The sequence below is a fragment of the Trifolium pratense genome, linkage group LG7, assembly GCF_020283565.1.
Source record: "Trifolium pratense cultivar HEN17-A07 linkage group LG7, ARS_RC_1.1, whole genome shotgun sequence".
NCBI lineage: Eukaryota > Viridiplantae > Streptophyta > Magnoliopsida > Fabales > Fabaceae > Trifolium > Trifolium pratense.
Genome location: NC_060065.1, coordinates 52696766 through 52707058, shown reverse-complemented (window position 1 = coordinate 52707058; position 10293 = coordinate 52696766). Strand labels below are relative to the sequence as shown.

Here is a 10293-nt window from a genome sequence, read left to right as displayed (position 1 = left end):
ACTTTTCTAATTATGAATAAATTGAAACAATAATAATTTGTTTGTTCATCTGTTCTTGATTATGAATAATTTTTTTTCTATGAAAAGATACCTTTTGTTTGTTTGTTTGAAGAAAAGTTAGTATTTTTTTTATTTGAATGTTGACAATGTTTGTTTGCATTTGTTAATGATATATCCTCTTTTTTATCATGTGTACACCAAACATATGATAGGATAATTGTTTATCCTATTACTATCCTATCCTATTGTTATCCAACTTCTTATCATATCATGTCAATATCCTATCTAGCGCACCAAACAGGCTCTAAGAAAATTAATTAATGTAGTAATAAATTTATTGATAGTAAATGTTGTTTTTACAACTATTTCTTAAGAGCGAGAACTCATAAAAATTTATCTTAAGGTGTAAAAAAAAAACTACACCCTAAAAAATCAATCATCATCATAGTATAGTACTATTAGTTGATAACTTAATTTAATTCATTAAAACTACGGCTGTTAAAAGAGTTTTAGGAAGAAAGGAAAACAATTGGCGAGTAAGAACACCCTTTTCATAAAGTAAGCTCAAACTTCATCTTCAGAGACAATCACACGAATTTAAAAATTATTTTAATTTTAAAATAATATTTTTGTGTGGTTTATTTTAGCTGCAATTAATATTATCATAATCAATGAAAGTATAGTCACTGGTGTTCCGTTGTGAACAGCAGAATAATAATAATAATATAATATAATTTCTTAGAATATAATGGTAGATTAACTGTAGTTGCAAAATACATGGGTTATATTAGTAGTAAGAGATCAAAGTTTGAATTTACAATAAAACTAATGATATTAATTACTTTTTCTAAGACTAACTAGTAAAAACATATTCGAAGATCAAAAGAACTAATATTTCATTCGGTCTTTAATATAAGATAAACTTTACTTTTTAGATACGTTGAGTAACTAATATATATCGGGGATATTGTCCAAAAAGACAAACCCCCTTGTAATTTTGAGCCTTGATTAAATGTATTCTGCAATAAAAAAAAAATATATATATATATCTGTATAATATAGGCTACATACATTAATTATTCAATGTATTTAAAAAATAAATTTTCTCTTATATTAAAAATCAAAAATAATAATAGAAGAAAAACACGTGTAAATGTAATTACAATTTTAATACATTCGGTAATTAATATGATTGAAAGTTATTCCCCGTAAACTTAACTCAATTGATAGCAACATCGTATTATATTATATATATAAAAGTCGGAGTTCGAACTCGAAACAGTTCAAAAACTAAAATGGTGATTTAACAAGCAAAAAAAAAAAAAAGAGAATGCGTAGTAGAGAAGAAAGGATTACGGATTAGGGAGAAATACGTAATTTAATGTAATGAGAATTTGCATTCACTCTACAGCGGGCAATAGCAACAACATTTGTCACTTTATGCTAAGGCACGTACGCTACGCACCGCAACACAATAAGCATAAACTCAATTCACTTTCCGTTACATTGATTTCTTCGTTTTACTTCCAACAACTGAAATTCCAAAGATTTTTTTCATTCTACATTGCATCATCATCAACAAGAGAATCAAATCTCATTTTACTATTTTAATAATTTCTCAACTCAATGATTCAGTTCTTTCAATTACTCTTTTGATTCATTCATTCATTCATAAATTAATAACTTAAACGTGAAAAATGAGTAATGAAAATGAAACTTCATTACAAATCAGTAGTAAAATGGAAGGTTGGTTATACCTAATTCGTTGTAACCGTTTCGGACTTCAGTTTTCTCGGAAACGTTACTTCGTTCTTGATAATCATCTTCTTCGTAGTTTCAAATCCGTTCCCAATTCCATTGATCAGGTTCGTTTTATTCTAATTTCTCATCATTTTGAGTAAAATCGAAACTCATAACCATTACTAAATTGAGCTTGTTAGATTCATTAGATCATATGAAACTGAAACTGATTTTATTTTTCAGGATCCTGTTAGAAGTGCTATTGTAGATTCGTGCATTCGTGTAATGGATAATGGAAGAGAGAGTATTAACAGAAAAGTATATATGTTTAATCTTTTTTATTTTTATTTTTTTTATAATTAGTATTGGTTTTTGTGTTCTAATTTTAAATTAATGTTGCTTGTGAAATGCTTAATGTTTGTAGGTATTCTTTATATTCACACTATATAACAGTTCGAATCACAATGATCAGTTAAAGGTGAGGTTACTATTAGGTTTATTTAAAATTTAGGTTATTGTTGATTAATTTGAAATTATGTTTCAATTTGGAATTAAGAAGTATGAGTGTTGTAGTTAGGAGCAAGTCGTCCTGAAGAAGCTGCGAGATGGATTCAATCCTTTCAGGAAGCGTCTTTAAAGGTACCGATACATACACATATTCATAGATATATGATCTGAGACTATTTTTTAGCTTGTGGTGGAACTGTTTGAATGATGGATGAAGCTATTGGTTTTAACTTGTGCAGGGTGCTCCAGAAGCTATAGGATGTTCCAAGAGGAGATGGCAATCCTTTAGGTATTTATATCTTTCCCAGAAATGATTTAACTGCAACAAAAAGTCTTAAGTTGATTTTATTAATGAGTATTTGAGGCTATTTTGAGCTGTGTTTTTCTTTGTGTGTATTTGTTGCATGACCCTTTGTTTTGTTTTTTGGTGCCATGCTTGTAGCTTAAGTGGATCTTCGAGTAGAAATCACCAAAATTCTATAGACTGGACACTTAATTCTTCTGATGTTATTGCCCCATCACCTTGGACAATCTTTGGCTGCCAAAATGGTAAAGACTTATTTCACTGTCTGCTGCTGTTTGGGTTGTTTTTTTTTTTTTTTATTTGAAAATTGTTTCAGAATTTCACTTAATCAAAACCTAGCTAAAACTTACACAAATGTTTTTGTGGGTGTAATGCAGGTTTACGACTATTCAAGGAAGCAAAAGACAGGGATTCTGGTGGGAAGGTTGGCAAAATTTATTTTCAGTAAAAGGTTGTTTATATTTAATTTAAAATGGAAAAGACTAATTCTTGAATGCCGTCTAATCTCCAGAAATGGGATGATCACCCTGCAATAATGGCTGTTGGTGTGGTAGATGGAACTTCAGAAGCCATTTTCCAGACTCTTATGTCACTTGGTCCTTCAAGATCAGAGTAAGTCCTTTAAGTTGATGTGATCTTCCACAATGACATTGCTATATCAACAAGAACACACTATCTTATTTGATGTTTGTACCTTTTGCATTAGGTGCAACTTTTAATTGGTATGAAGATATTTTGTCTCAGGATAATTTCATTTTGTTGCTTATTGACTTGGGTTTTTGGTGTGTTATGTTAGGCGGGAGTTGGTTTTGCATATTGTAATTTTTTTTAACAGCAAATGTTATCAGGGGAGTTGAACCTATGTCCCCGTTATCACTCCAAGTCCAATCCCTTTATCCTTATGTCCCTCCCCGGAAACAAACCCACCCACCTTATAACCCCTTGTTGTGATGGTTAGAATTACATTGTCACGGTATATTACACCTATGCAATTTTACTATATTATTATTATTTGTGGATAAATGATGAATTGTTCCTGTACAAGAGAATACTAGAAGTATAAGAGCAAAACAAACTAAAAATCAGAGCACTGAAGAAATGAAAAATCATCTGCATAAACCTTACTAGTCTTCATATGCTCGATCTTGGAAAGCCATTGGCCAATGGTCTCTTTGCATTCTATCTAAGATAGCCATTAACCAATCATCATTTGCGTAAAATAAAAGGACAGTATAATTGAACATTGCCGAAAGTTCCTTTCTCATTTTAGTCTCCCCAAAATCTGTGAAATGGTATGTGATAAAAGGGCTCTGAATTATATCAACAAATCTATCATCAATTAAAACCTACATTAAGATCCTGTGGAACTTTTAAATGGACATTGAATTGGTACACACTCTTTTGCTTTTATTGTCAAATAATCATGCCCTTGAACCAAGGTAAAAGCAAGTGCTTTGTTTGAAATATCAGCGTGTAGGAATCTTGGCCGTTTAAAATTTCAATTAACTGCAAAGAGAAACTTTAGTCATTGATAGGTTACGTTATAGCAATGCATAGGTAAGCAGTACAATCACGCTGAAATTTTATAAACCATGGTTTTCAATTGCTTTTTGCTTTGTTCTATATTGGTTTGCAGATGGGATTTCTGTTTCTACAAGGGGAATGTAGTTGAGCACCTGGATGGTCACACCGACATTATTCACAAGCAGCTATATAGTGATTGGTTGCCTTGGTAAGACCCAACCTTCTAATACTTATCGTTTACTACTTATTGTTTTGAGGCGGTACCTACTGGCCTTTCACGAGTGATAGTTTTATTAGTTTCATATCATATTTTTTACAGGGGAGTGAAACGAAGAGATCTTTTGTTGCGGCGCTATTGGAGGAGAGAAGATGATGGAACCTATGGTAGTAATGTATTATAGAAGCTAATATATGTGTAAATACACAATTATTGTGAATGAAAGTAACTTCTTTGGTTTTCCTTGTCACAGTTATTCTTTACCATTCCGTGTTTCACAAAAAGTGTCCTCACCAGAAAGGCTATATTCGTGCCTGCCTTAAAAGTAATGTATACTTAAACATTTCTATTCCATTCTATTAGCTGGTCTTGTACTACCTAAAATATAAATTTGATACTATTGGAATTGCAATGTTCTTACTTTAAATCATTTTCATTCTGAACTTTAAGAACAATTCACCAATTTTTGAATCATTTTCCTTCACTTCAGGATTTCCAAATTTGTTTTTATAGATGTTCTAGTTCCTCGGAAAGTTGATAGGTAGACAGTTTAGAGGAAAATTTATGAATGAAAGTAATTGAAGGATGACAACTTACATTCTTTTGTAGGTGGAGGGTATGTTATATCACCGGCGAACATGGGAAAACAATCTGTTGTGAAGCATATGCTTGCTATTGATTGGAAATGCTGGAGATCTTATCTTAAATCCTCATCAGCGTACTCTATGACCATTCAAATGCTTGGGAGAGTTGCTGGTAGTCTTCTTTTGTTGATCATTTTTATACTCTTTATATTCTTACTGGCCTACAATTATTTTATATCACTGGATATGAAGATACTTAATCAGAAGATTGATGATGTAGTTTATATTTTACTTATTGATTTTCCTTGCATGTGCAGCATTACGAGAGTTATTTAGAACTAAATTAGGGAATTGCAATTTGTCTGATTATTCATCCGGAGAGTTGACAAGAAACATAAAAAATAGTGTGAAGGAAGAATATGCCAACTCGGATACCCAAATACAGGTAGTAGATGAGAACAATCACGATCACTCAACTGGAGAAGTAGATCCAGAGCATGCAAGCCTTGTTAGTCTAAATGATGCTGATGATGAGTTTTATGATGTTATGGAACTATCAAACGGTGATGAGTCAGAAAATGGATGGATGACTGAATGTAGTCACCAGAAGTCTCAGGTAAAAATTCGAAATAGTTTCTTTTATTGCACTTGAAAGATATGAAGAATACTAAGTAATTCAGAATGCAGTTTGTCTCGAAACTTAATACTGACTACTGAGTGATTGCTTTAGATTTCAATGTGTATTTGATAATGATCGGTCAGTGCCACCAGGCTTTCAAATATCATATGTTGTTTTCAGTTCTTTTTGTCTGTTTGCGAAACTCTGCTTTACTTTTCGTATTAGTTGATAAACTATGCTTTATTTCTGAATCATTCGCGGGACTTCAACTTGTGTAGAAGTTTTTTTACTCCATAATCTGAAATGAAGACTCAAGACACCCAACTTTTTGTTCACGGGGTCTCTGATATGAGTCTAAAAATGCTTCAAGTTTTAGGAAAAAAATACAAGTTTTATCATAGAAGTAGGAGGCTGACTCCTCTAGAGATGTGCCTTTGATGTCTAAGATGATGTAAATTATGTAAGTTATATTGAATCTGAACTTTTAAAAGAAAAAAGTAAAAGGTGATCAAAATCACTGTCTTAATAACACAATTCTATGATTTTTGGAGCACTGGGCATCCCAATCATACTCTGGAATGCTATCTCACCAGATTGTGTAGGATATCCAAGTTTGCACATAAGATTGGTGAGATAGTGCAATCCCACCCCGCCGGACGAAAAGCAAGTTTCAACTGCTGAACATGTTTCTCTCAACCCTGAATATGTTTTCGGCCCCCTCTAACCCTATTTTTAGCATTTTGTCCCAACTGAAAACATCTTTTTTTATCTTGTGCTCTCTTCTTCGGTGTTCCTTTTGTGCGATGCAGTATCAAAAGGCTAGTTCTTCCTTTGTTCAATGCTACTGCAGCATCAAAAGGCTAGTTTAGGGCTACTGGTTCACTGATTTGGTGGTCTGGTGCTTGAATCTATTCTCTGTTTTGGTCATTCCCTTTGCCATGTGTTTGGCTCAGTTGGTGGTGTATGACCTTATTAGTAGTTTGGTGCTTGAATCTGTTCTCTGTTTTGGTATTCTCCTTCATCCCGTGTTTTGCTCAGTTGGTAGTGTATGACCTTATCGATATAATTGTTTGGATCTTACTACCCGTTTTACATCCCACAATATACACTTTTCATTCCCCTTCCCAAATCAAAGATAGGATCTCTTGATTTTGACTACATTGTTTTAAAGTTTCAAAATTAGAAATGATCCTTAATTCATGATCGTTTTGATATTGAATCATGTTTATGAATTTACTCCAGATGTTTAGCTCTATGCTTTTTTTTATACTTTAGCATTTTAGCTTTTTATCCTGTCAAAACCCATAGGGTACTTGCTTTACTGCAAGCATCTTCATCACTGTTCATGACATCCTAAGAGGTGCTAGGTTATTTAAACTGCATACCACATAATACATTTTCATGACTTGACTATGCTTTCATACTCTTATTTTTATTATTATTTTGCATTGGAAATATTGTTGAACTTCTATTTTGATTGATTTGGCATTTTGTTGTCCTATGAATTTGAGAATTTCAGGACATTCGCCACCAGAAGTTATCATCTGCTGCTAATTTTGTGAGAAAATTGCACGATCTTGCAGGTCATTTGCATACTCTTTGATAGCATACGGTAAATATCAGTTATTTTACTTTTCCTTTGATTAACAATGCCTAGAGACAAATTGTGCAGTTCATAAAAGGGGTTATGTGGATTTGCAAGAGATGGTTAGGGAAGAGAGCATTACATGGCCGTATGGATCAACTCTTCCAAAAGATCCTACTTGTACATTACCTTGCAGTGTGACAGATGCAGATCCTTCCACATTCCTGATTCGTGGAGAAAATTATCTTGAAGACCGCCTCAAGGTATAAGAAGAACCACCACATACTCACTTTTTATTTGCAAAAATAGGAGAAATACTTTGTCACTGATCTCAAACATATGGAATATTAATTACCAGGTTAAAGCAAAGGGGACCTTAATGCAAATGGTTGCTGCAGATTGGTTGCGATCTGACAGAAGAGAAGATGATCTTGGTGGCCGTCCTGGGAGCATTGTGCAGGTTGGCTTTTTTGCATTGATGTTTTGGTTCTTAATTTTTATTATATTTAGCCATCAAGAAACTACTTATGCTTTATATTTTTATAAAGAAAAATCAATTTCACGATTTTTTTAACTTGCAGAAATATGCAGCACAGGGTGGGCCTGAGTTCTTCTTCATTATAAACATCCAGGTTAATCCATAGTCCTCGGCTTAGGTTGTTCTTACATAAAATTTAGCTTATGATATTAATTTAGGCTTTTCTTTGAACCAGGTTCCAGGTTCTACAACATATAGCCTGGCACTATACTATATGATAAACACCCCTTTAGAAGATTCTCCTTTGCTCGAGAGTTTTATCAAGGGTGATAATTCCTTCAGAGATTCAAGATTTAAACTTATACCATACATATCTAAGGTTAGTATAGCAATCACTGACGCAATCTGCTCTCCAGTTGCATCTGAATAGCTCTATATATCTATATATTTTGTTCTTTCAGTACAGAATATACAAAGCAAACAACGTAATATTTCAAACCCTTTTCCCAGTTGTAAAAAGCCATACATATTTTCATTAGAACATGCTTTTCCCATAACTATATGTATATGTGGTCCACGTTAAGAAGGAAAATATATGGATTGAGAGTTGACATTCCTGTTTCAGGGTTCATGGATAGTAAAACAGAGTGTGGGAAAGAAGGCGTGCTTAATTGGCCAAGCTCTTGAAATCAACTATTTCCAGGGAAAAAACTATTTGGAAGTAAGTTTAAGATTATCTGTTGAATAGTAACAACTTGTTAGGAAAATCTGGATAATTTGCATACATATATCAAGTTTGCCATTTTAAGTTGATGCATTTGAAACTATGTATGCTTTGGTGTGCCTTGTGGTCTCCGAAAAACAAAATATGCATGAAACAGTTAGTCACTGGTCATCTTTCCTGAGAAGCTAATCTTGGAATCTTGGCATCCATTTCAGATTGGGATTGATATTGGATCATCAAGTATTGCAAGAGGTGTTGTGAGTCTTGTACTTGGGTGCCTTAACCATCTGGTTATTGAGTTGGCATTTTTAATACAGGTAAAATAATATTGCAAATCTTTTTCCTTTTAATTAATTGAGAGCTAAAATTGGGGAACTTATATATCATTGAAAACTCGCATATGTTTAGATTTCGACAAAGGACATAAATAAATAAGTATATTCTCCTATATTTATGCACAACCGTTTGAAAAAGTATCTTATGATGACAAATGCCATTTGCCTTCTGAACGAATTGTTATTATTATTAATTAACATTATCATTATTAATATTATATGCTGATGTAGTATTAATTGCAATATATATTCAGGGAAACACATGTGAAGAGCTCCCTGAGTTTCTTCTTGGAACCTGCCGCCTTAACCATCTGGATGCCTCTAAAGCAGTTTGTCTAAAGCCTTGATTTTCAATGAAACTTGTGACAAAAGTACGTTTTGGAAGATAGAATTCCAAGTTGCAAATGTAGATAATTGAAATTCAACATTCTTGTTTCCATATACCTGATTTCAGAAATCATCATTTGTTCAGTCGATTTGAATCACACGGTAGTTTATGGTGCTGTGAGCATTGTTAGGATGAATATGGTTTGGTAGGAGTAGGATGAATCTTTGTAAAATAAAAAGTTGCATTCGTTCATTAAAATTGATTGATTATTTTTCTCCGATTTAAAGCGTCTTTCATTCCTTAGCAATTGTGTGTGGATAGGCAAGGAAATCTTAGCAGTTTTTCTCTTCCGAGTAAACCAAAGAACTGTGGACACTACTCAAGATAACTGAGATCCATTTAAAAGATTGAGGTCTTCCAACATATGTTTTTCCATATACATAGACCATAGACCGAATTCTTGACCAAATGGTTAAGGGATCAGAGGGGATGGATCCTTTCGTGTGGGATTTTCACATGAGAATGAGAGGGTAAAGTGTGACCCTCTTACTCTTCAAAAGGCAAGAGAAACACATAACTAGTACACATAACTAGTTTATATGTGATGACTTTGAATGATGTGAGATCACACTTTACTCTTGTGTGAAAATCACACTTAAGAAATTTCATTTTTGGGATCCAAATGTATACCATTAGCGTTATACTATCTTTGTGTTATGCTATCTTGGGGTTATATATTTAAGATAGTTTTTGAATTCATTTCATGTAACTTTTGTAACTACATAATTTAATCTAAATTATGAGCAACATCACTTTAGATTAAATTATGTTATTGTTTTTAATGAATTTTAGCTCAATTAGTAAAATTGTCGAAATTGTTAAAGTCAGACACCGTGATCAGGTTTCGAACTCTGACTCATGTTATCAATCGGTAAAATAAGTAACTAATTTTTTTTTTATTCCATAAAAAAAGTTATGCCAGTTGGTTTTTTTCCCCCCAATATTGTTGGTAGTGATGGGTGACCACTTTGTAAGACAATACACTCACAGCTATTGGAAAGAACGAACACAACAATGCATATGCATGAATGTAAATCTGATTTGCGTTTTCATTTATTTTCATAAGATAAGTTACAATAAAAAAAAACATTTGAGTCTTATTATTTCTAAACAAATCAAAATATGGCAGTCCAAATTATTTCTAATATAGATTACTCGTACTAATAGTGTCATAAAAAGGGATCAAATAGGAGCATTAAGAGTGAAATGCAAGTATTAGCATTGTGAAGCATAATTGTTTTCTACCAATTATAAGTGAGTGAACTTACATACTACCTACCGATCCAAC

The 10293-nt window shown here is 32.8% G+C and overlaps 1 protein-coding gene across 1 annotated transcript; it reads left to right on the top strand.

The window, feature by feature from the left end:
* The first annotated feature begins 1375 nt into the window (after positions 1–1375).
* Positions 1376–9231, top strand: LOC123899642 (protein ENHANCED DISEASE RESISTANCE 2). Its single transcript, XM_045950829.1, has 21 exons — positions 1376–1865; positions 1984–2058; positions 2165–2218; positions 2314–2379; positions 2487–2536; positions 2690–2796; positions 2929–2975; positions 3063–3163; positions 4188–4283; positions 4395–4459; positions 4546–4617; positions 4902–5048; positions 5194–5492; positions 7015–7078; positions 7168–7343; positions 7439–7540; positions 7662–7712; positions 7794–7937; positions 8184–8279; positions 8498–8599; positions 8872–9231. The coding sequence occupies exons 1-21, from the start codon at positions 1698–1700 to the stop codon at positions 8962–8964; spliced, it is 2175 nt and encodes a 724-aa protein (XP_045806785.1). The 5' UTR covers positions 1376–1697; the 3' UTR covers positions 8965–9231.
* The last annotated feature ends 1062 nt before the right edge of the window (positions 9232–10293 follow it).

What these genes read in the sequence shown, in the direction of transcription:
- LOC123899642 (XM_045950829.1), top strand. Translation starts at nt 1,698, where the DNA reads ATGAGTAATGAAAATGAAACTTCATTACAAATCAGTAGTAAAATGGAA. An exon ending in ATCTTGAAGACCGCCTCAAG is followed by an intron (nt 7,344 to 7,438) that starts GTATAAGAAGAA and finishes ATTAATTACCAG; the next exon opens with GTTAAAGCAAAGGGGACCTT. An exon ending in TCTTCATTATAAACATCCAG is followed by an intron (nt 7,713 to 7,793) that starts GTTAATCCATAG and finishes TCTTTGAACCAG; the next exon opens with GTTCCAGGTTCTACAACATA.